Here is a 25,638-nt window from a genome sequence, read left to right on the forward strand (position 1 = left end):
GAAGCTACAGAAAGATCAATTAGCCCATGCTAAGATGCATTTACCTTCTACCTTACAGATCATCACTGGTTTAGATCTTCTGATTTCTGAAGTGCTTGGTCTTCTACTGGTGCTCTCTTAAAAATCCTTTTTTCTTTCTGCCGTATAAATCTTCATTGTGTTGGTGTATCACATAAAATCTTCCATAAGATGTGAGGTTTGTGGTTGTTACTTGAAAAAATTTGAAAAGTACATGCCATTTTACATTCATTAGCCTTTTATTGGATGCACTCTTTCAATGGCTTGTTAACACAATGAGCCAATCACATGACAGCAACTGAATAGGTTTAGTCTTCTGGAGATAAACTACAAAAGTTCAAACCAAAGACCAAGATGTGGAGGAGAGGGGAATTAAGTGACTCTGAATATAGCACAGTATTTGTATTTCAGAAATTGACAGTCTGCTGAGATTTTCATCCATCGCTCAACTGTCTTTAAACTTGTCAGAAAAAGAGGAAATGAATCCCCCTAATTGATATAACTGTGGACAGGAGGAAGAGAGTGGACTGGTTTGACATGATGAAGAGGCAACAGAAGCTCAAGTGAACACATGTTGTAACTAAGGTATGCAGAATACAATCTCAAAATGCACAATTCTTTAAGCAGAAGAACTACAGCACCTGAAAACCACATCGGGGGCAACGCCTGTTAGTTCAGAACAGGAAACTGAAGTCACAGTTCCTACAAGCTCACTAACATTAAACAATTACAGAATGCAAGATTTAAACGCTACCCAATAATTCTTGACTTCAGCTGTAAGATATATCGAGTCAGAGTTCTGAATGAACAACACATGCAATTAGAACTGACCACTTGGTCGGACTGGTGGTGCCGCTATGTTTTGGGTTATATTTTCTTGATTTTGGGCCCTCAGTGAAATCTGAGAATCAAAATACACAGAGACTACTCTACTTTACATTTTGTGAGGAACTGTTACTTTTTACACTTACATGTATGTAAGAATTGGGTTGTTTAAGGTCACATCTGCTAGTCATGTCATATGAAATGCTTATAAAATCTCACCAAAAGAACTATTTGGGTTACATGTAGAAGGTTGGAAGTTGTTTTCTACAGCTACATCAGGACCAGACTGTCTCGCCCTTGCTGTTAATTCTTTATCTTTGGTATGAAACGCATGTGTTGTCTGTGCCTGACAGAGCGTGGCGAGGTTTTAATCCAGACTTGCTTCATTACTGATTGTCTATGAGCTCTCTGTATTGTGCACAAAATAAAAATAAACCTGATTGAGTGATTTTACAGTGCTTGGAAATAGTATTTTTCCACGACAGTCCTAAATCTGACCCCAAAACAGCGTTTTTCTTGAAATGAAACTCTGCTGAGGTCTTAAGGTCCGACTTCCCCTTTCATAAAACAGCTAATAAGTTATCCACCCCTCCCGTCCTGTGCGGGATGGGCGGCCACTGTGTGACTTCTCCCTATAAAGGAGGTATGGACCTGTTGCGCTCTCCGCACCCTCCGGAGAGCCGTTGTCAAAACTCAGTTCAGAAAGTTTCGCTACCCCGTTGCATGAATGGATTTTAAAGAGCTTGGAGCTGATTGCTCGGAGGGAGACACGGAGGATCTGGACAGCGTCAAGGCGCTGACGGAGAAGCTGAAGCTGCAGACGCGCAGACCGTCCTATCTGGAGTGGCAGGAACGGTTGCAAAGTCGCCCTTGGACGGACAGGAGCCCCACAGACTGTCCGGACTCCGCTGAAGGACACGTTTCCATGCCCGCAATTTTGAGAAACGACAACTCAGAGCTTGTTGTGCGCAACATATGCGGCTTTGATACCATTGATGATGCGCTGGAGTTTCTGAGAAAAGAGCTGGTGAGTTGGGTTTATGTTCAACTAACTTATTGCAACTTGACATGAATGATTTCCAGCTATTTCTCAGCCATCTAAAACCAAAATCTGATAAAGTCAGGAGAGAGGCAGCTTCCCGCTTCACTACAAGGTAGATAATCATCTCCTCGGTGTCTGCATGAATGCCTCTCTCGTTTCAAGGATAGCATGAATGATGGCATGCTTAACTCAGTTTAAACAAACACCTTGTGAAACAATATGATGCCTGTTTTCTCACAACCTTTACCTGGAAGCATCCAAATGCAAATAATTTCAGTTAGGCACAAGTGAACATATGAGTTTTAAATAGTGATCAAATGTGGAATCTGCCCTTTGTTGTTTTTTTTATTTTATTTTATTTTATTTTTTATTTATTTATTTTTTTATTTATTTTTAGCTAAGGGTAGGACTATTTGCAACAATCTGCAAAATATGACAACATTTCTGAAGGAATTTATGTTTCTATATGAGAAAAAATATTTTAGAATGAAACTAAGTTTATAACTACAGTGATTAGCTGTCACACCCTATCAGACTTGTTGGTGGTTAATTAAATATAGTGGATATAAAAAAAAATACCCTTTTTTTTATCAAGAACTTTCTACCCTACACTCTTTGCTATAGAGATAAAACTACTGATTTCTTTCATCTGACCTCTGTTTCCCTTCTTTTTTTCTCACTGCCCAGAGGGAGATGCAAGTCCAGGACAACCGACTGGCCCGGCAGCTGATCCGCCTTCGTGGGGAGATCCACCAGCTGAAAGTGGAGCAGGTGTGCCACCGTCACAAGGAGATGCTGGATGATGCCACTTACGAGTTGGAGGAGTGCGAAGAGGAGTCGGACCTACTGTGCGACATTCCCATGAAGGCCGCCTTTGCTCTCTCCACGCCTCTGAAACACCTAGGCCTCACCAAAATGAACATCAACTCCAGACGTTTCTCACTGTGTTGAAAAGGGTCACATTTTACCTACACAGCAACAGATGTTTTCATATTTCTTCTCTGTGTTTGTACAAGGCACGTCACTAGAGTTACTTCCTTTCCAAGAGAGGACTGGTGAGAGGCAGGCAGCAATTGTTGCCAGCAGTAAAAATTAAAATGTCGGCCTTGATTTATGTCAAGGTATGACATGAATGGGGAAGTATCTATGTACTCACCTGCAGAAGGCATGCACGCCTGCTACTGCCAGAAGATCCTGCTGGTCCGAGTCTTTTTTATACCACAGAAACAATAACTTTGAATGGATTCACTATATTGCCAAAAACATTAAGACAAACCTTCAAATCCTTGATTTCATTTGTTCCAAACACCTCCATGGCCACACAGAGGCAGCAAACTGGATCTGCAAATATTTCTGGGGCAGTCTCAGGATGTCAGTGAAGTCAAGTGTAGTAGTGTGATAGAATCCTGCTTATGCAAAAGTCAATTGTTTGGGGCATCAGAAGGAAGTGGAAACAGTTTTGAGTAGACAACGTAAAATCATAAAATCAGGCACATAGTGTGTACAAGTTGCCACCTATCTTGAAGAGTCAATCTCTATGTACCTCTAGGCTTTGAGCGCCCTTCAGAGTAGATCAAGAACAGTGTTTAGATGCTTTTAAGGAATGGGTTTCCATGGATGAAAACCTCTGTCCAAGTACATAGTAAAACCTTCGGATGTCATGGTGTGAAGCATGCAGCTGCTGGACTGGAAAATCTCTGCTTGGCAGTGGCTAATTTGGTCTGTCGATCAGAATAAATATGAAGGATCTGAAGTGTGTAGATCTTTATTCAAAACAACCCTATTGGAAATGGTGTTTAAATCTAGAATTGATCCTAGGAGATGGTCTGAGGAGGGAAGATTTTGAAGGTTTCTTTGCCGTTGGATGAGTTTGGGTTTTCCAGTTGCTAAGAGAATGGTACTTGCTTGCTCTGTGCCATGGATAAATATTGGTGGTGGGGGTATTATGGTGCGTGGTTGTTCCTTAGGAATGGGGCTGAGGAACAACCCCATTCAATGAACCCCATTAGGTTCATCGAAGGTCCTCTCTGTGCTGCAGAATACAAGCATATTTGGATGCTTTCCCATTCCAGCTTCACTGCCCACCAGAGCAAAAATAAGATCCATGTACATCAGTGAGTTTGGTGTAGAGGTAATTGACTGGACTGAAAAGAGCCTTTACTAGAACCTGATGGAGCTCATTTGAGATGAAGACTGAGAAGCAGACCATCGGGAAAGACCTCACAAATGTTCTCTTGAAACAAAGGTCAAATATTTTCATAAACTCATTCTTAAACCTTGTGGAAATAGATTCTAGAGGAGTTGAGGTCATTAAATCTTACATGCGCGGGGGAACTATTTAAATTGATGTAAACGTCATGGTGAGCATCTGAATACTTTTGGGAACACATTGTATCATGTTATTTCACCGAAACGTGACCAACCGGAGACATTTTTTGTTTATTTTCTCAAAGACCCAGGGACCACTTATTGACAGAATCTTCAAACAGAAAGGTAAAATATAATTTTGAAGCAAAAAGAAATTTGGCCATCAAAGCGGTGAAAGTGAGATAGAAGACAAAAGGTCAAACTTTGTCTGAACTGGTTGAGGGACAAAGCGCCAACAAGTTGGATGCTTTCAGGCTGTCACATGCTTTAGTGAAATCAAAGAGCTCAGAGCCGGTGTGTATTTGTTGGGCCTGGTGGAATCAGATAAAGAAAATGCTCTGCGAGTTTCTATGCTAAACAATGTCTCCTCACACAGCAGCACACTTTAAGCCTTCATCAGTTTCCACCAGGAAGCAGGAGGTCACCCTCCTGCTTTTTTTTTACACCTCTCCCTCATGGACCAAAAATATCTCTTCAACCTCAGTACAGTTGTGACAAGAGCCAGGAGGCTGTTTTGTTTTCCAGTGACATGTTGAGATGCTGCAGAGCACTGATTGTATAAAGCTGACCAAGTGTTGCTTTTTTCCCCTTTAGCACACACTCCCACCCAAGATGAATGATTTGCTTTATACTTAAGTAACAAATGCACGACTGATTACTTTTGCTCCTTGTATACTGATGTATTTTAGTTAAAAGTATAACATTTAATTCTATGCAGATGTTTGGTTGTTATGTACTGATGTAAGTGTATCTAATATGCATGTGAGTATAAAAGAAAATATCTTGGCCGGATCGTTTCTTTCTGGCACAAAAATGTTTAGTAATAATAAATGTAACTTAAATTTCCGGATGGATGGATGGATGAACGGACAGACGGACGGGAATCTAACCGACATATAATATTTTCCACACTATTTTTTTTTCCAAGCTTACCCTGACCAGGAAAATGCTTATTATTCCAGACTTTCCCAGACTGTAATAAAATCCTGTAAGTGGTATTACATTCCCCCTCTAATATTCAAATTCACAATAAAGTTTAAACCACCCATCATTTTCAATATTTTACTTGCATTAACCAGATTTTTCCAGTTTTCCAGGCTTTATTAACTTGTTATTGTTCCCTAGAAATAAGATAAACAAATCAGAGATGACTCAAGAACCTTGCACAGCGCAAAACCTGAAAGTTATTTAAAGCAAAGATCACCACAGACTCTAACCTATCATCTGCCCCCTCTGCTAAAAACAGATTTTGCACACAAGTGTCCTGCTTCTTTCATGTCTTGTTGCTCATTTCCTGCAGGCTTGTGCTGAACCAGACACTTTGTAAGATACAACTTGTAGAACATGAAACAAAATATTCCTTGGCAGATTGCTGTTACCGAGGCAAATGAGCAGACAGAGTCCTCATAATGTGGAGTGCTGCAGGACACATGACATCATGTGTAACTTGAAATCAGAACAATCAGACATGAAGATGAATATCAAATGAAAGATGTTGGATGAAAGCTTGAGTATTGCACCTTCCAGGCCTTTTTCTTTACCCTTGTGTTTCTCACGCCACTCAAGTTTGTCCTTCAGATATTCTCCCTTGACCATTCTTCAGCATACCTAAAGCTAACACGTCCTTTAAAGCTGATATCATAGAGTAAATAAAACATGCACAGCTCTCAGCTCAAGCTGATATGGTGTGTGCGAGTAGTAAGCATCGGCAGCATGAAAGAAGACTGCACCTGCATTACAAAGCGGGCTGTAGGAGGACTGGAAAACTTTTTGTGCGTCGATAGCATCTAAGTTTGATTGCGTAACAGAATGTGATTTCCAACCACGTTTGGAAGCAGTGACAAATGTGGAGCAGGAATACCCTGAGCTTACTGAGCCCTCCGATCTGAGGATTTCTGCTACTGTTTACACACATATATTAGGTGATTTAGACAAAACAGCTACCAGAAAGTCTCTGGAGTGTAACATAATGTGTAAAACTGAAACGCCCTCAGTACATTTTTGCAGAATTTCACTCTAATGGAAAAAAGGAGAGGATTCGGGTGGTTTTTGTCAAGAGCGAGACTCAGTCTAAGCTGTGGCAGCCGTCAGAGCACATATTTCTGTGCTCTGACTGTGATGTTTGGACTGACTTCCTGCCGGTGCAAGCTCTACAGCAGCATCCGTTCACCACAAGAGACGAAATGCGGCCCGCAGCCTGAGGTGTCTGAAGTGTAAATGCAGGAGCTCAGAGAGAGAGACCTCACAAATCCATGTTATGCAAAGTTTATTTTATTTTTATTTTTATTTTTTAAAGGAAAGTGATGTTTGGTGATGTGATACATGAAATCGTTTTTTTAAAGTTTGATTTGATTGGACATAGGATTAAAAAAAAAATCAGGGCAAAACTATTTTTTAATTGACATTAAATGGAAAAAGCATATTTTTTTTAGCTTTGCAGCCATGTGCTCTTGATACTAAATCAAAAGGAGTTTTAACCCACAGCAGAGGAAGCACGGCTGGTGCAAATAAGCTAATGTGGTATCACTTTGAGGGCAAATGTGATCAGTTTCATTAAGGTCTTATATGATTTAAAATTTTTGTTTGTGTTGATTAATCAGCTATTACCGTGTCAGCTGCATACTGGTGGGGCACCTTGTAAAGGTCAGCGACTCCCACATCATCACATGGTGAGAAGCAAGACAAAAATACACAAGCGTAGTGTCACCACCATCCTACAAACCCCTCTTTTCTAACTGTATTGGAACATTCTCATTTTCTGGATAAAGGCATTGTCCTGACCCCCTTTTTTGTCATCTTAGAGCCCATAACGTTCCCCTTTGCTGTCACACAGCTGCACATTCAGCACCTGTTAAAAAGATTGCAGAGCAACCCTCAAAGTTTCAACGACAGGAAACTCTCTGGGTCGCTCTTCCATGTGTGCGTGTGTGTGTTGGGGTGCGTGTGTGTGTGCGTGTACAAGACACCGCATCAAGTCTGTTTGCAGTCTTAGTTATAATAAGAGCGGTGGATGATGACATCTTCACACCCAAGCTCTTGGTGTGTAAAAAAGTTGCTCTCTCGACAAATAGCTCGGCAGAATAAATTCAGGTCTGAACAAAGGGAATCTTGATGGCGGCATCTGAAATCTGACATTATTGGACATTTGAGGAAAGATTCAATTAATTTAACAGGTGAGTAAAAGACTTGTCATGTTTCAACCTTAAAGGTCTGAGTTTAAACATGCTGTTACCACCAAAGACAGCATTAAAACTGACATAAATATGTACTTGCTTTGTTTTTTGCAAATATTTAATCTTTAGCCAACTGGAAAATGAAGAAATCATTTTATCCAAGTAGCTGCGTTCCGTCTTTTATTTTTGTCTATTTACTCTATAAAAAGGCTAAAGCAGAAGTTTCAGAAAGGCTGATGACATCATCACACACAAGTATTGCTTTAATTTATCAATATGAAAACCTTTCTACCGTGTAGTATTCCTTTACCTGTCAGTTTTCTATGTAGTAAACCATCAACCATGTATTTTCTGTTAAACGGAACAATAAACTTCTCAACTGAATTTAAGGTACTTTATTTTAGAGATCATTTGAACAAAGGTAGCATAAAATGAACCTCTGGTGTCAATTTGGTTCTTACTGTTACAAAAGTTGATTTGAAAGTGTCCTCACCATGGAGATCTTGAGTGCTTGTTGTGTTCATATCTGCTATATCCTGTTAACATTCAGCAGTTTGTTTGGAAAAGGCCTTCAGCTGCTTGTAATGATAAGAAAAAAAAGGCAAAGGGTAGCCCCCTGAGTGGAAAATACTGACTTGTGTGACTCCCCAAGTGTGGGCCAGAAAGCCTGGGAGATCTGATAATAAAAAAACGTCTTGAGAAAGGGGTGATCCCCTTTGTGATTCATCCTAAGGACCTCTTTGCTGCAAATGGTGGGTTGTTATTTAGACCTTTTTCAGATTTCTCACGGCTTTAAGCCTCTGGGACAGACGTCGGCTGTAATTAGCCCGCTGACCCTTTTTCCATGAGTGGACAAATACAGGAGTAGAGCGGGCTTGAGAAAGCTGGTTTAAACGGCGCATTAGTGTGAAAATACGAGACATAGCACATGCGGACGACAGATTATGCGAGATTAACATTGCTGTGAATTTCTAAAAGAAAACCATTAGAGCCTTGAGGAAAATTGTTTTTGAAGGGATGTGGAGGGCTCTGAACTAGCATGTGTTTTAAGTGAGCCAAAAGCGCAAAAGTTTCAGCGTTCATGCGGTCATCCTCCATTTTGTGTCAAAACATTTCCTCTTACCGGTCAGAGTTGTCCTAAAAACTTAAGATTTTGGATAGTGGAAACCTCTTAGTCACAAAAACAGTAATACTAATAATATGTTATAATTGCCTAGTTTATTTTTTATGAATATGTACAACATGAAGCATTAGTAATTGTTTTGTGAGCATAAATCTTGAAGAAATAACTCGTTTGTTTGAAATTTCAGAAAAGATGGGATGCGCCTGCAGTTCGGATTCAGACAGCGAATGGATGGAGAACTTGGACGAAATTTGCGAACACTGCAACTGTCCAATTCCTCCACAGGCCTGCAATCCAGTAAGTGGCCGCAGAGCTCACGTTTGCACAAAGGCATAAATGGCTGAATGTGAATGACCACACATGAACTGAAGCCAGAAGGTGTTCACTTTACATGGGCTCCCACCATTCAGTCTGTTTGAGTAAACACGATACAGTACAATGTGTTTCAATCCGCTGCGGTACAACAGAGTTGAATAACTTACATAACTGCAAGGGAAGCTGTCTTTTGTGTGTGTGATTAAGAAAGAGTACAACTATTCCCTCAGTGTTTTTCTTTCCTCGCTGTGACTGAGATGTCCCATTAGATTAGGAATTAAGGAGAAAACCACCTGGCTGTGACACAACACAGAGGCATTGGATTTGTTTGCAGAGAAAAAAAAAACAACAACCGGACAACAATTGCCGTCAAGAGCTGGTTACCCAAACCAGAAACATACGAGAGTCTGCTGAAGTTTTACGTTGTTTTCTTTGTTTGTTCAATCATGTTTTTGTCCCTTCAGTACACAGATCAGGTGATTCCATATCCATCACAGTATACGCCTCCGATGTCACCTTTGGCAGGTATATCTCCTGACTTCGTCTCTTTGCACCATATTAAAGCTTCTTTTGTGTTATTTGTGTTTGAAAAAGTTAAGTTAAACAACTCCTTCTGTGTTCAATTACATTTATCAATATATTCATTTGATAGGGGGGAAACACTGCAAAAGTTGCGTTCAATGAGTTTGTTGAACATACTTTTTCATCCTGTCTAGTGCTGTTCTCATTCTGAAAGGACGATAGAACTGATAATTATTCTCATTTCAGAATCTGTTTACGCAGCATTTTCCACTTTCCTCCAACTTTGTTCTGTCCACGCAAGTTTCCTTTCTTCGTTTTCTTTAAAATGAAAGCTGCGGATCTAGCCGACTGCTCGATTACCATGTTGACGCTTGGAAATATTCAACTTCCTGGGGATTTAAGTTTGAAATGAAATGTAGTTTACAAGTCAAATGTACTTTATTTCAGTCAATCCAAATATTGGCAAACAAATATATGCAAATTTTCAAACATTTTATGAATAGAATTTAATTTACTTTATGCATCCTTCCGACGCCTCACATTCCATATGTCCCATGTCAGCCTCTTGTATTTCCCCAATTTGCCCCATTCTGGGGATAACTAAATGCAATTCCATGCATAATAACTAAGTTATTGTTGCTTTTGGACCAGAGCAATCTGGTTAACACAAAAGTTAATGTATCACCAATATGCTGAAGAACGAGGCAATCTAGTGGCTCCTACTCAAGAACAGAGATTTAAAACGTGAAACTTAAAATAAGTAACCAGTACAAGAATCTGAAAACTGGACCCATAATAAAATAATAGCCATGATAAATTTGGACTTCTTTGTACCTCTGAGAATGTAGCCAATAATGTTTCACATAACTGTGGTGTGTAAATTACAACTTTTGAAAATCCAGCGAGGACAGACATCACAATAGTCGAGCCTACTTGGGACTGAGGGTTAAAATATTTTTTAAAATATATCCTTTGATAGAAAATATTAAAATTTTGTCATTTACTTCATATATATAAAACCTGAGTTTAGCTATATGTGATGTTGCTTTTTTTTAACTTTTAAAACATTGATTACCTAAACTATTAAACTCACGGTTTGTGCTTCGGTTTTGCATTTACCAGAACGCGAAACAATATAAACTTAATTTTGTTACTCAGGTTTTAACTAAAGATGTGTATTTCTGCTTTTAATTTGTTTAGTTGTAAAATAAATATTTTCTATTTATGTATTTATATTAATGACACATTAAATAAAAGAGTATAGGAGCTAGGTCATCAGACACAATTTCCAAAAAACAAGAACTGGCTTCCTCTAAAATATGATAAAACCTAGTGAGGAACCAATTAAGAAAAAAAAAACAACAACATATTTTTGTCCAAAATACACCTTACCTTAGTACAACAAAAATTCTGTTCTAAAAGGCAACAGTGATACTTGTAAGAGGTTTCATGACAGAAATGTTATGCTGCATGGGTCAAGGAGGATGAGATTCAGTTTTGCCATCACTGCTGTGTGTAGTGTGTACAAAACCATTCAGAGAACCGTTCAAAGACATGCAGCGCTCTGAACACTGGCCACCGGACTAAGACTATGAATGCTTTTTCTTGCAGATAACATTGGGGTGGCCATTTACAGCTATGATCCCAAACATGAAGGAGACCTGGGCTTTGATAAAGGAGACAAACTCAAGATCATCAACAAGTGAGCTACTTTTAAATCCATACAAACAAAACTCGCAAGTGTAAAAATGCATCCAACTCTAAACAACGATGCAGTTGAAGCTATAATCTCCCCGGGAACAAAACTCAATGTAGATGGATGTGACTAAAATTTGATTCAAAGTATATTTAACAACTTTTGACATCAAAAAACATATAAATTACATATAAAAGACTCTTGCTGTTGGTTCTGGTGTCACTGTGGTTCTGAGAACAGATAGTGAACTCAAAATGTTTCCGGTGTGTTTCCCGAGCAAGAATGCTATGAAAACATGAGCTCAGCCAAAGTTTCCAGTCAGCTTCACATGTAGAAAATTTAATAAATGCAAAAAATAGTGCTTAGAATACAAAACACAAAGAAGACACCCAAAATACTAGTCAAGAAAAACAATCAAAAGTCACAGCTGTTGCAGATTCTTTTTATATTTACATAATTAAAGACAAATTGCTTCCTTTGAACAAGAATAAGACATGTACAAACGCAGATAATCGTCCTTGAGATTTGCATATGTAGGCTTTCTGGTTTATGAAAGACTTCCTCTTGCAAGAAGTTCTGAACATCGCAGAGGTGATATTTAAATCTTGGGAATCCATCTTGTAAATTGCAAAAAATAGGGTAAAAATGCTACATTTTTAGTTTATTGTTAATTATGTTTCTACTTATTACGTAATCCCAGGTTAAATCGTCCTTATTTACTGTTGAATGATTTCGAAATTCATTAGCACAGAAGAATATTTTTGATCACTTGATGTTTGATAACTTAAAAAACCAACTTGAGTGCTTAAAGAGTTTTAGAAAATCAGTCCAAATCTATTGCTGAATTTGACAGTGTTATGCAGCGGCTCTCCCATTCGCTATTGTAACGTGCTAACGCTCAGTTAACTTCTGCGGTAAAAAGTTCGATTTTGAGCTGCCACTTAATCTGAATAACTGATGTTGTCAGGAAAACAATGCAAGGAAACAAATCAATTCCACTGTAACCAATAAAGGTTTTTTAGTGGGTTTGGTTAAAGACCGGTTTATTATTTTTCTAACAAGCTAAATTTTTGTCATGAACAGAAAACAATTTTAAGACATGACAGAATATTTCAGTCATTCTTTTTTCTGCTGAAAGTTATTTTTTTTTTTGATGTAATGAAGTAAACATTAACCTGTGGCATGTAATAGGTGACAAAACACAAGAAATGACTGAAAAGAAATCTAAAAATGTTACACTTGAGAGTAGATTTATATATTTTCTGCTAAAATATAAAATTATTAAAAGTGTTGGATATTTAACAATTAAATGAATTTGCAAAAAGGGGTTGAAAGTGCTGACTGTGATAAAGGCGGGCATGTTAAATGTGAAATAACTTGACTAATATTAGATTTTGTCAAAACATTTTTTGCTTTAAACATGCTGTGCTAACAGTGGGGAAGATTCAAAGTAAATAGTGAGCTTTCTTCTGCGCATAAATCATTTTTTGCATGCAAAACATGTTTCGTGCTGCGATTATAAATGCAGCAAAGGATCCACCAGACTATAACAGTTCATTAAGAATGTCTGTTCCTGCTCAATTCAAAACGACCAAATCTTCTGCACCGTTAACAGCTGGCATCTGTTCTGTCTTCCAGGGACGACGCAGAGTGGTACCTGGCCGAGTCGCTCACCACAGGCCAGCAGGGCTACATTCCCCACAACTTCATCGCAATGACCACGGTGGAGACTGAACCGTACGTCACAGAGGAAGCAGCATAATGTCACGACTCTCAGCAACATCTCATCTGGCTTGATCTTAACTCATGTGATGCATGCCGGGTCTCTGAGGGAGAGGAAGTGGTTAGCTCAAAGTACGTTTGTGTTGCAGGTGGTTCTTCAGGAACATCTCTCGAAACGATGCTATGAGGCTCCTCCTGGCTCCAGGAAACACGCAGGGCTCTTTCCTGATTCGAGAAAGCGAGACTTCCAAAGGTGAAATGCTCTTGTTTTAATCTTTTTTTTTTCATAAATTAGCAGAGATCTTATAAATGGAACAAGTAGCAAATCGTGTTGCATGACTCAGACCCTCTCCATCCCCGGGGCTGAATTTTCCATACCCCACTTCCTGTTTGCCTATTAGGTTTATTTATTTGATTTCAGTTTTGCTTTCTTATTAAAGACCCAAATTACCTCTGAGACTTTCTTTTACCTCCTTATTTTTTTTTTTCTCAAATTTGCTTTCAGTTGACCAGATATTACTTGCTTGTCCTCTTGGGAAGCATTATTTGCTGTGGTAAACAAACACTGTAAAAGATTTTTGTTCCACTTTCTAAGTTTTAGCTAGCGTTTGAACCCAATTAACTCCATTAGGCTCATTAAATGTCTGTCCTCTTGGGAAGCATTTCAAAAAGTACCTGGTGATTCATCAGATTTTCAGGAAATATTGCTGGGACTTAATGATCATATTAATGGAAATCACCAAGCTAACTGTTTTATAACACCTCGGGTTGAAATGAACACCGAAAATCTTTATTAATAAAATCTTTTTTTGTAAAATGAATTTTATAAAAAATGTATGGAAGTGGTTTTACCCGTCTTTACACACCAGTCAAAAAATGATGTTAGAAGTGAACTGAATGTTTAAACCTGCTGGCATCATTGTCTAAGTGCGTTATTCTACTGCTTCAGTTTGTTCTGGTCAAAACTTGCTTTTGTAATTTTCTCACTATTCATTTTTAATGCTGCTCCAGGGTCATATTCATTATCAGTACGAGATTTAGACCACAACACGGGGGAAGGCGTGAAGCACTACAGGATCCGCAACATGGACGATGGAGGCTTCTACATCACAACCAAGATATCTTTCAACTCCCTGAAGGAACTCGTCCAGCATTACTCCCGTATGTGTGCCTTCTGAGGGATCCTGTCTACATTGCTCATTACTGAGGAATTGAAAAGCTGTATTTGTTGCTGTTTTCCAGGTGAATCAGATGGATTGTGCACAATCCTGGTGAAGCCCTGTCAATCCAGGGCGCCGCAGAAACCCTGGTGGCAGGACGAATGGGAGATCCCCCGAGAGTCCCTGAAGCTGGAGCGCAGGCTCGGAGCTGGACAGTTCGGAGAAGTCTGGATGGGTGAGCTGTTTTCCTTTTGCATGAGATTTAATTTGTGTGCTCAGAAAAAAATGTAGCGCAGATACATCACATAAGAAAATCCTTGGTCTGGTTGGAAGCTAGACTGCGTGCCTGCCAGGAGCCAGAGTTTTTCTGCAGTGTGTGCAGAAGAGTTTCCTTCAGCTTAATCCTAATTGTAGGCTTGTTTGAGCTGCTTAGCAAAAGAATGATGTGTGGTATTAACCCTGTTGTGCATCATTTCTCCAAATACTCTTATTTAACCTTTTGATGAGTTCATGGCTCTTTAAGATTTGTCTCCCAACAACGCTTTGAATCTGATTATGCAGCGTTAAATTAAACAAGAGAGGCTAAACATTTTGATCTCAAGCACATCGGTTAGGCCACAACCTCATTATCATTCAATTGAAGGGATAATTTCCCTGCTATTTTCCATCCTCATTTGCCGGCACCATTTAACCTCCAAAACACAGCACTGAACAAAAGCTAAACATTACTAACCCTGGAACTTGCCCTCATTTCACTGCCACTTTTTGTTCGCATCATTGTACGGCTTGAAATCTGGGCTCTTTGTTTGCCCACCCCATCCAAATGAAATGTTTACTGAAGCTAGCGAACATGAGAGCAACTACGTACCTCGATTCAGATTATTGACATTTTGTCACGCAAAAAACTTATTGGGATTTTATGTTACAAATAAACATGCAGTAATATGTATTCCTGAAGTGTGAGAACTAAGTGATTTTGAGCAGAGAATATTCGTTGGCTAGGATGACCTAAACGTGAATCTGACTAAACTTTTTTGGCGGAACTTCAAAATTGATGTTCACAAACTCTCATTGTCCATTTAAACTGAGCTTGAGCTACAAAAAAGAAAATACACACATTGCTCTAAATGCATCAGGCATCCTGGTAAAGGCACACACAGCAAGAGATTTGCAACTGCATTTGCAGTACATGATGGTTCTGCAAATTAATATATCAAGATACTGAATAAATGTAAAACTGTATGCCACACTTTTCAGATTTTATTTTGAAAAATGTTGAAATCCTTGTGCTAAAAGTTCAGTAAGTACTGCGTAGTAAGTAACTATACGTGATAACCATCGGTGCATTACCAAAAGAGCAAGAAAGAGAAAGAGGAATGCTTTCATTAGTAGATAAAGATTTGTTCCCTCGTCGCTTTACGCTTCATGCTTGGAGTGCGGGAAAGTGTTTTATGTGAAAGAAAGAACAAACTGATTGGCTACGGCTTTGGTTGAGTACATGTTAGTGAGTGTTAGTGTTCCAGAGAGCTTGTCGTCATGAGAGTCATGTGAACCTGTTATAAGAACAACACACATTTGAACCAAGCGATGGTTTACACCCGGCATCAGAGAATGAGTGAATGCGTTTAGTAGTATATCAATTTCATGTGTGTGAACCACAGTGGATAACAAATACTTTCTTATATTTCATATTACCGATGTTTTTACATTTAGATAGAATTTATTGCAAGTAACCGAGGAGGAGAAGCAAGTGAGGAGTTAAAACTGAATTCAGTTACAGCAACAATAATGTGTATACTTTATTATTATTATTATTATTATTATTATTATTATTATTATTATTATTATTATTATTATTATTATTATTATTATTATTACTGCTGATCATCCAGAGAAACTTCTTATATGGTATTAATAATAAATGAAGTAAATAAATAAATAAGTAAAAAAAAAAATTTTTTTTATTATAATTTTCTTGTAGAACTACACTTTTTAAAAATTCACCATGATGTAAAAATTGCTATTGTTTAAAAGAGAAAATTTGAAATAAGACAGACATAATAACGATAAGATTGGTTTTGTTTTGTATTTTCTACAGTCAAAAATATTGACCAAACATTTGCTAAATTAAGTTTTCCTTATCAATTTCTTACTTTGCAGAATCTTATATCTTACATAATATAGAAGAATGACTACATAATATTAGGTGGTCAGTAAGTCTGGCTATGTGCTAATGTAGCCGGTCGGTAGTCGGTTGGCTAACAGACGTAGTCCTCTTGGAGATTTTTAATGACTGAAAATGAGCCTTTCTTGTGAGAAAGTACAAAGTTTATGCAGGTTTCGGTGAGCCATCTTTGAGCAACAAGTGGTGTAGAGGCACAGTTGAATTGGACTCGGGGAAAACTAGTTTCCTATCCCCTCATTACAACAATTTTAAACGTTAGAAGTGAGAAGATTGATATTTTTTGAGATTTTGAAACCTTCGCTATGTAAAAACTTTATACGTTGTTGTTGACCCATGTCTTGTAAAGAGCTACTTTAACCAATATCATTAATTTTGTTAGAATTTGTTTTGCAGTAAAATTAAAGGGTTGTTTCTATATAGGTACCTTTAATTTTCTCTTCACACTTTAAGTGTTTTTGTCTTAGCTTATTTTATTTTTTGTTTTTTTACATCCATTGATATCCAGATGTCCTTTTCCAGGTATCTACAACAATGACAGGAAAGTGGCAATAAAGAATCTGAAAATGGGCACCATGTCAGTGGAGGCTTTCATGGCAGAAGCCAACATGATGAAGAACCTGCAGCATCCTCGTCTCGTCCGTCTCTTTGCCGTAGTCACCCAGGAGCCTATATATATTGTCACAGAGTACATGGAAAATGGTAAGTCCTCTCAATTATCATTATGACAGGGAGATAAACCTTCCTTTGGAGTCTTTTTATATTAAAGATTAATAGAAAATAAGTCCTGGGATAATCATGCAAGCTCCTTCCAAAAAGGTTTAGTCAACTAAAATACGTTTCTGCCTGTCTGAATTAATCATCTTCTTAATCTCCTGCCTCGTTACCATAAAGACAGAGTTAGGAAGAGTGATCTAGGAGCTGGGAACAAAGACAAAGGAGTGGTGTTAGCCCTGTGTCAGAGATGTTCAGGATTAAACATGTTGATCTGTTATCGGACTCAGGGTGGGAACACATGTTGGAACAAAAGACCAGGCAGCACTGGACGTTTCAGCCTTTTAATGAGTCACAATGTTTTCACATGAATACTTCACCCCAGCGATTCTGTTGTATCAACTTAACGTCAGTGGAACTGTTTTTTGGAATATTTTGTTTGTGCATGAGATCAGACATACTGGAAATATATAGTGCATTCATCACCAGTGATTGAGCATGAAGACTGCGATATGAGCAGGAGCTCCAGCTTGTTTATGCTGGCTATTTTTAGTTTCTCCTCATTAGGCTCGCTTGTGTTCACTGCTTAGGTGTTAAAATGTTTCCAAGCAAACATGAACTTTCCCTTCTTCTTTTCCGGGCCTGTCCTGGAAGGTTAATTGTGTTTACATGCAGAGGGGAAGTTTCTGACGTGAAAGGTTTTCATCATGCACACTGGTACCATAAACAATCCTGCAGTAGATTTTACAGCAGCCGTGTGATCAGCATCCTGTCTGTGGGTCTTCCTTCTTTTCCTTCTCATATCAGATATCTCATTTAAGCTAACTGTGAGCTCCAAAGACAGATAAAATAAGGGCATGACAGCAGTCTGCTGGTTTCACATGACCAGAATCTGCATTCAGATGATAGCAATCGCGGATCTTTTTCCCCTTAACCTCAAAAGTCTTTGTGATTCTTTTTATTGTGAGTGACAGCGCCAAAATGCACTGAGAGATGCTTTCACAAACACAACAGCCTTAGAGCTGAAGTGAAAGGAGTGCCTTTGTGTTATCATTTGTAAACCAGCGGCAGTGTTTCCACATAAGGCCAGCTCTTTGTCCGGGATCTATGTGTGGACAATTCTCTTCTGCCGTCGAGGTTCCCATCTTTATGCAGTTTGTCCCGTATTTTTTTGCATTATTGAGCACAATAAAGAAGGAAAAATACCAGGTGCGTCATTCCAGCTGCCCTTTGTGGCCTTGACAAAGAGGGTTGCTCTCCCTTTTAAACTTCAAAAGCAACCTTTCAGACTTGAGTAGAGGAGTAAATGGCTCTTCTTTCCAGGCTCAGTCATTCTTCTCAAAGTATTTCCTTTTGTCTGATTTAGCCGGTCTTCAAACGGAGATATTGTTTTGTGTTAGTTATCAGAAAATGTTCATCAACTTGACAGATTACACTGCACTTCCTTGAAATGCTTCTGCTGATTTCTATTGTTATTCTGATCCTGCTCAATTTATATCCATGAGGAAAAAATTAATTCCAAAATGTCATTTGTCATCCAAATGCAGCAAATTATTGCAAATTATTTCTTCTGTAACATGAAGTTAACATTTTTTACTACCAACAAGTTTTACTACCATGAAACTTTGAAGAGGACGTGGGGTTGAGAAGTAATTGGGCGTTATATTAGCAGGACCACGTCACAGGAGATGCATAACTATATAAGGTAACTATATAGTGATACTTTGAAGACATTGCTTACTAGGTGTCCAATAACATTTTACAAAAGTAAAATTCTTCAAAAATAAATTCACTTCCTGTTTGATTCTATCAGGAATTTGACAATACCAGGTTTCTGCGTGCAAACAATTTTGAATCAGATGTGTTTGATTCGATCAAGAGAAAACACAACACTAAACAGGATCATTTATTTCCCATTTTCTCTTTATGAAAGAGGTCGTAGGTTAAGACTACAGACAAGGATGCCAAATATTCTACAGTTTTATACGTTTTAAAATGGCTGAAATAAATACATTTTGTACATTAAAAAAGAAGAGAGTAGCAGGCTGTGTGACTATCTCAAAGATACCAGAAGTGGGAGATCACACCTAAGATTCCTGCTACACTCAATTTTAGAGATGATTAGTTTATAAAACCCACACATTAGATTTATTACATAAAATTGTGAAATTATCAGAAATTTAGGACATCTCACAAGGTTTGCAGAAATATTAAAGCCTGAGATATTAAGAGGACGGGTCTGTTCAGCGAAGCAGAAAATGAATCAAAAGCAAACATTTCCTTTTTTAATCTACATTTTACTGAAAATACTGTATTTAAAAGGGCTAAAATCTGCCTTTATAACGATTTTTGAAGGCACAGAGAAATGTTTTGGTGTTTGTCATAAATGTTTGAATGTACACATCTTGTTAACTCTTAGTTATTTCCGAACATATTATGAAATTCGATATACAATGTGGCCGTAATCCTATTTTGAAATAGTATATTCAAGCTTCAATTAAAACATTTACTGAATATTTTCTTTTGCAGGAAGCTTGGTAGACTACCTGAAAACACAGGAGGGAAGCAATTTACCCATCAACACACTGATAGACATGTCATCACAGGTGAGATATGTCTGTCTTTAACATTCTTTTATTTGAAAAATAATTTAACGTTCCGATTAATTTACCTGATTACCTCTTGTTTGTACTTCCAATTCCTCATGCTTAGCGTGATCCTACTGGGCAATAAATCAGGAACCGTATTAATGAGGCTTGAATTCCATGCTAATCTTGTAATACGTGCAGACTTGGGTGGGTATGTGTGCAGAAAGGCGTGCATGTAATCGTTATTACAAGTCTAGACGCCGTGACACAAATAAAACCATTCTTCGTACTAATAAACAGGATTTGGAGTGGACAAACTGGCTGAAACTGTAACTTATTTTGTGCTCTCACTTTTGATTTATGAAGAATGGCCACTAAGCTAAAATATGGAGATCACTCCACACTGACAGAACCTGAAGCTCTGATGCAGATTAGTTTCTCTGAATCTCTTTAAACTTAATTTATCAACAGAGACAAAGGTTTTAAACTGATTTTTTATGTTAAACTAGATGGCTAAAAGGAAGTGCATTTAAAGTCATAATATTATGATGTAGTAAGCTCTCAACATGTGAACAGGATGTGCGCTTCAAGGTGTGGGAAGGTTCATGAGTTTAGTCAAGCTCTTTTTGTTCTCTAACCAGACTTAATTCTAACCTGCACCAATTTGAAACAGAAATCAGAGAAAAGTTAAATTCAAGAAGTATTTTTTTATGCCGGATTAATCTTAAGAAATTTCAAAATGTTACTTGCCCTTGAAAAAACTCAGTTTTATGGGGTATTGTGGGTGTGGGAATGACAAAGTCAACCACAGGAAGACAGCCTGAAGTTTCGAAGTCTTACACGGCAAACGGCTTCATCTGAAGAAGGCAAACTCTTAGACGTGTCAGAACGCGGTGCAAAGATCTACGCTTCATGCAGAGCGGTGTGGTGAAGGCTTTACAGCGAGCAATGCTTTCATGCCAAGCCATCATACGCCGACAACATTTTGTGGTAACATGGCTTCTCAGCATCATGCGGTGGCGGATGGTTAAATTTTGGCAAGAATCTGACATTTTCTTTTTGTAATGTGCAAAAGTACAGTATAGAGAAGATAATCTTGGAACATGTAAAAAATAAACTGACTGATGTCTTCTTAACGTTAGTTATCAACAAAGTGTAGCAAGGCGCTAACAGGTCTGAAGTGGACATCATGACAGTATAATACCACTTAAATTTTTTCCATTATGACCTCAAATTTCAAAATATTTTATTGGGATTTTGTGTGATAGACCCCTCCCCACCAAAAAACTTCATAAATATAAAGAGAAAATGAAAACCAACATAATTTTAGATTGCTTTGTAGATAAAAATATGAAAAATGTGATGTGCCTTTGTTTTCAGCCCCCATGAGTCAATACATTGTTGCATCTTCTTTCTGGTGGGATTTGTGTCTGTCAGATTTGCACATTTAAAAACTGAAGTTTTTGCCCATTCTTGTTATCAAACAGCTGAAAGTCTGTCTGATTAAATGAGTACACTCTGCAAACATCAATTTTCAAGTCTTAATTTAATTTAGGTTTTTCCTCTGTCTGGTTCTATGTTTAAGGCTATCCTGGAAAGTTAATATCTATCCTAGATATATCTAAAGTAGAAAAAATCCATGCTTCTTTAAATAAAAACAATAAGAATCATGTTTTTATTTAAAAGATTGCTACTGTATTTACCTCCATCCGTATTCTTGCTCCCTCTTAAGGAAAGCATTTCCGCAGCACAACACTGCTGCCGCCATGTTTCACTATATGGATGGTATATTCGGTGGGGTGTGAGGTGTGTATTTTGTGCTGCACATAGTTTGCATGTTTACCAAAATCAATTTCAGTCTCATTTTACCAAAGTACCATTTTCCATATGTTTTCTGCCTGATAAACTGACCGCAGAACACCTATGGTGATCTTTCCATATTGATTTTTCTTGATGGATTCTCTTAAGGGCCAGATTGATACCAGACTGAAAGTTGTCATGTCAACAGATTCACCCACCTGAGCATCAGATCTCTGCAGCACCTCCAGAGTCACCACAGGCCTTGTAGCTTCTTCTCTGATTCATACTCTGCTTGCATGGTGCCTGTCAGATTAGGTGGATGGACATGTCTCAGGATGTTTGTAGTTGGACAGTTCAGATAAATTTGCTTAATTAGGGAGGGAACTTCTACAGGTCTTTCTTTGCTCTGGATTTTATTAACAAGTGTCACATTGGATGGGTATAAATATACATCCCATTTTTCAGTTGACAAACAATTATACAAACTTTTACCATTTTCCATAACCTTCTAGAATAACCCAATTTAATTCACTGAAATGTGAGTTCAGCATGAGGTGGACATCTCGGGTTCCTGAGAAGAACACTGCCTGCCCTGACACTTACGTGACACATTGCAGCTTCTGTGATGCACGCCTTTCCTCAAACAAATCCTCACAGTTTAAAGCCTTGACTGACAGGCAGAAAATGGTTCAGTTGTTCAGAAACTGTGGGAGGGGAGGTCTTTGGAATTGCAAAAATCTTAATTGAGACACCTCATGCAAAAGAATATCTTCTGTCATTGAGTGTAGAGTCAGATGTCATCAGTGTTTTATGTTTAATAATGAGTCATGTAGTCTGACTGAAACAGAAACTCAGTCACTGAATAGACCAGTCTAAAGTAAGGCTGCAGCTTTTTTTCCATAAAATTGAGTTGCGTAAGCGCAGCTTTGCACCTGGGTGGAGTACGTAAGAGCACAAAAAAGGTAAAAGGGCTAAAGCAAGTGACCAGGGGAAGTGGTAAACTCCCTGGTTTTGGTGCATCTGTCCTGCTGGAGTGCCAACATACACATAGATCCTTCACAGACATTCATTTCACACTTCAACACAGACAAACACACTCTCTAAAGGCATGTGTCATGATGTGCTGCCCTCTGCAGGTGGCTGACGGCATGGCGTTCATCGAGCGAAAGAATTATATTCATCGAGACCTGCGGGCTGCCAACATTCTAGTTTCCCAAGAACTCATCTGTAAAATTGCAGATTTTGGCCTTGCAAGATTGATAGAGGACAATGAATACACAGCCAGAGAAGGTAGGAGTGGAAGCCTCAAGACTTATCGTTTAATGTTATTAAATGTCTGCTCAAAATGACTGTTTTTTGTTGACGTGTTTACGTTTTTTATAACATATATTTATGTTTTTAAATTTATTAACAGGTGCAAAGTTCCCCATTAAATGGACCGCTCCAGAAGCTATAAACTATGGCACTTTCTCCATAAAATCTGATGTCTGGTCATTTGGGATTCTTCTCACAGAAATAGTGACATACGGGCGTATTCCTTACCCAGGTAGATACTCCTACCAAGTGCACTTGATTTTTTTTTATATAGCGGTGTATATGTTTTTTGACATGGTGTGTCCTCAGCATTGACAAAAAGGAACAGTACACATAAGTGACTAACCCAGAGGACGACAACTGAATCACAGAGAAAATAACAGCAGTTATTTATCTGAGTTCAGGCATTCATTTTATATTCATTGTTGGCACTAATAATGTACTTGAACCATTAGAGTTGAACAATTATGTAACACACATGGATGTGTTTTAGGTGTAACTAAACATTAATCTCCCTAAATACTTGAGGTGATGCTGAAGGCTTTAAACCTTTTAATCTTATTAGTTGTTTAGTGTCATTATTCAGTGCAGCTGCTAGTTTTTGTTTTCAGCACAAAGTGATTTGTTTACCATTGGATTAAGTGGATGCTCTTTGAGCTTAGTTTTGAATTGTAGATTTATAAAGTTTTGTAAATCTACAATTTACTTTGGTGTTTTTACAAAAAACCCAACAAAAAACAACTTTACAAGTTATTTAGACGTGTCACGATTTTGCTAGTCCCAAATTTTTCTAGAGTCTGAAGGAAGACCCAACTGTCGTCCTAAGATGAAAGAACTAACTTAGATGACATGTCTTAGATGGTATCAAGAATGAAATATCTATAAAATGTTTTCTATCAACTGAAATAAGTTAACTAAATGGTATGCAGTAGTGGGAAATGTGCATTACAGAGGACAAATTTGGTGTACATGTCATCAGGTGGATATCAACAAATTACTATTCTTTTCTTATTATTATTTCAACTGATCATAATTTTATTTCCTGTTCAGGTATGTCCAACCCAGAAGTGATCCAGAACTTGGAGCGGGGATACAGGATGCCAGCGCCAGAAAACTGCCCTGATGAGCTTTATGACATCATGAAGGAGTGTTGGACAGAGAGACCAGAGGACAGACCCACGTTTGACTACCTGAAGCACCTCCTGGAGGATTTCTTCACTGCCACCGAGAGGCAATACCAAGAGTAGCTGCAATGGACAGAAAAAGACATACAGAGACACATTCATGTGTAATCAAACTAACAGCATGACTGTTGACAGCCAATGCTGGATTTTTAACTGTTTGCTATGGAGTATAAGTGTAGGGGCTGGGACAATTAACATAGTGGTGCATTGTGTCTGCATCAAACTAACCTGGAAAACATTTGCCATAATCTCTGATGGAAATGTGTGAGCAGGGGAGAGAATCGTGATGATCCTGCTGATTGAGTAAACGGGGGACTCAGTACTGGGCTGAATAAACAGCTGCACTCCTGGTGCTTTTACAGTAATATGTAAATAACTTCTACGGTTTAATTTTACCTCCACAGTATAACAGTTTTATTGACAGCAACAAACTTCTTGTGAACGCTGTGTATTGTTGCATAAAATAAGCCAATTGAGCAGAATATTGTTGTGAAGCATAGTAACTATAAGAAAAAGGTACATTATGGATGTTTTTATTATTGTTATAGAGAATGAATGTCTTATGTATAAATAGGAAAATAAGTATTTCTGGAAGTGTGGTGATTAGTGTGCATCAGATACTGTTTTAAAAATCCTGTAAATACAGCTTCATTTGTTTTCTGTTTCCTTTTCCAGTCAAAATTGACATATTTATGTCTGTTACTTTTTATAGCACCAGCAACCCATTGACAGCAAGCTTTGAGTAAACTCAGGCAAGATACATATTAAAAATAAATAAATAAATAAATAAATAAATAAATAAATAAATAAATAAATAAATAAATAAATAAGTGTACTTGAATATCGTGACAGGTTGGGTAAAATTTAGAGCTCAATGTACAAAATAATGTTTACAACCTAATCAGTTTTCAAGACCAATGTTGAAACCAAAAATGTTCCTACACCTCTTAGAAAGACACATCATTTTTGTCATTGTGTATGGAGATTAATTTCTCCCGTTAAGAAAGAATTATGATGAGTTAAGAGTAGCACATTTTTCTATTTTCTTATTCCCAGAATTGAGAGCGCATTAAGCGTTACAGATATTTTATTTTCTTTTAAGTCAGAAGTGTTTTCGTATTGATGCTATCTATTTTGTGAAGTGAATCAATCCATCCTATAAAACGTTTAGACAACATGACGCTACCCATGTGATTCACATTTGCTTCTCAGGCTTTGGAACTTTCCCTTTTTACCTTCAGATGTTATTTTGATCAACATAATAATATAGTGTAGCTGTGGTTCAAGAGCTTTGATTAAAGAAGACCCTTACATACTTTTACTCGATTTACAAGGTACCTCAAAAGAGGAAGAATAATTGAAACTAGATAAATAGGCAGAGGCAAAGTGGTTTCTATGAGACAAAATTGTTAAGTGAAGCACCCAGAAATTGTAATCAAGTTAAGAGTCAAACTACTTCAATATATTTTTACTCAATAAAAAATAAAAAGTAGTAATCCAATAAATGACTTAAGTTGGAATAAAAATGTATTTTGTATAAAAAGCTACTTAAATACTGAGTAACTGATGATGCCATCAGATGGAGTAACATAATTTGAGTGAGTAAGTAATTGTATCCAGTTACTATATCCACCTGTGCAGGAAAGACATGCTTACAGTGATCAAAAATAACTTTTTTTTCTTTTTTTTTAATTACAGAAAAAACTGCAATTTTGAGTGTACTTAAATGATCTATGACTTGATGTATTTTGCTACTATGCCCGAAAGTGGCAAATTATGTTCTAGATTATGAGGCGTAAAAGCAATGTACAGGACCCACAAATATTTCTCTGTGGGTTGTAAACAGAGCTTCTCCCAGGACTCTGATACGTACTTAGCATACCTCAACTTTTT

The 25,638-nt window shown here is 37.8% G+C and overlaps 2 protein-coding genes across 2 annotated transcripts; both read left to right on the forward strand.

Moving 5' to 3' along the window:
• Window positions 1–1,495: 1,495 nt before the first annotated feature.
• fam167b (family with sequence similarity 167 member B) lies at window positions 1,496–5,300 on the forward strand. Its single transcript, XM_044143298.1, has 2 exons — window positions 1,496–1,870; window positions 2,573–5,300. Exons 1-2 carry the CDS (start codon window positions 1,571–1,573, stop codon window positions 2,834–2,836), a joined length of 564 nt encoding a protein of 187 aa, XP_043999233.1. The 5' UTR covers window positions 1,496–1,570; the 3' UTR covers window positions 2,837–5,300.
• Window positions 5,301–7,242: 1,942 nt separating this feature from the next.
• Window positions 7,243–24,390, forward strand: lck (LCK proto-oncogene, Src family tyrosine kinase). Its single transcript, XM_044143485.1, has 13 exons — window positions 7,243–7,425; window positions 8,736–8,845; window positions 9,328–9,388; window positions 10,997–11,087; window positions 12,720–12,818; window positions 12,953–13,056; window positions 13,815–13,964; window positions 14,046–14,198; window positions 16,668–16,847; window positions 19,389–19,465; window positions 22,384–22,537; window positions 22,662–22,793; window positions 23,612–24,390. Exons 2-13 carry the CDS (start codon window positions 8,741–8,743, stop codon window positions 23,806–23,808), a joined length of 1,503 nt encoding a protein of 500 aa, XP_043999420.1. The 5' UTR covers window positions 7,243–7,425; window positions 8,736–8,740; the 3' UTR covers window positions 23,809–24,390.
• The last annotated feature ends 1,248 nt before the right edge of the window (window positions 24,391–25,638 follow it).

This window comes from Gambusia affinis, linkage group LG16, assembly GCF_019740435.1.
Source record: "Gambusia affinis linkage group LG16, SWU_Gaff_1.0, whole genome shotgun sequence".
NCBI classification, from domain to species: Eukaryota; Metazoa; Chordata; class Actinopteri; order Cyprinodontiformes; family Poeciliidae; genus Gambusia; species Gambusia affinis.

What these genes read in the sequence shown, in the direction of transcription:
- fam167b (XM_044143298.1), top strand. Translation starts at nt 1,571, where the DNA reads ATGGATTTTAAAGAGCTTGGAGCTGATTGCTCGGAGGGAGACACGGAG. An exon ending in AGTTTCTGAGAAAAGAGCTG is followed by an intron (nt 1,871 to 2,572) that starts GTGAGTTGGGTT and finishes CTCACTGCCCAG; the next exon opens with AGGGAGATGCAAGTCCAGGA.
- lck (XM_044143485.1), top strand. Translation starts at nt 8,741, where the DNA reads ATGGGATGCGCCTGCAGTTCGGATTCAGACAGCGAATGGATGGAGAAC. An exon ending in TGATAGACATGTCATCACAG is followed by an intron (nt 19,466 to 22,383) that starts GTGAGATATGTC and finishes TGCCCTCTGCAG; the next exon opens with GTGGCTGACGGCATGGCGTT. An exon ending in TGAATACACAGCCAGAGAAG is followed by an intron (nt 22,538 to 22,661) that starts GTAGGAGTGGAA and finishes ATTTATTAACAG; the next exon opens with GTGCAAAGTTCCCCATTAAA.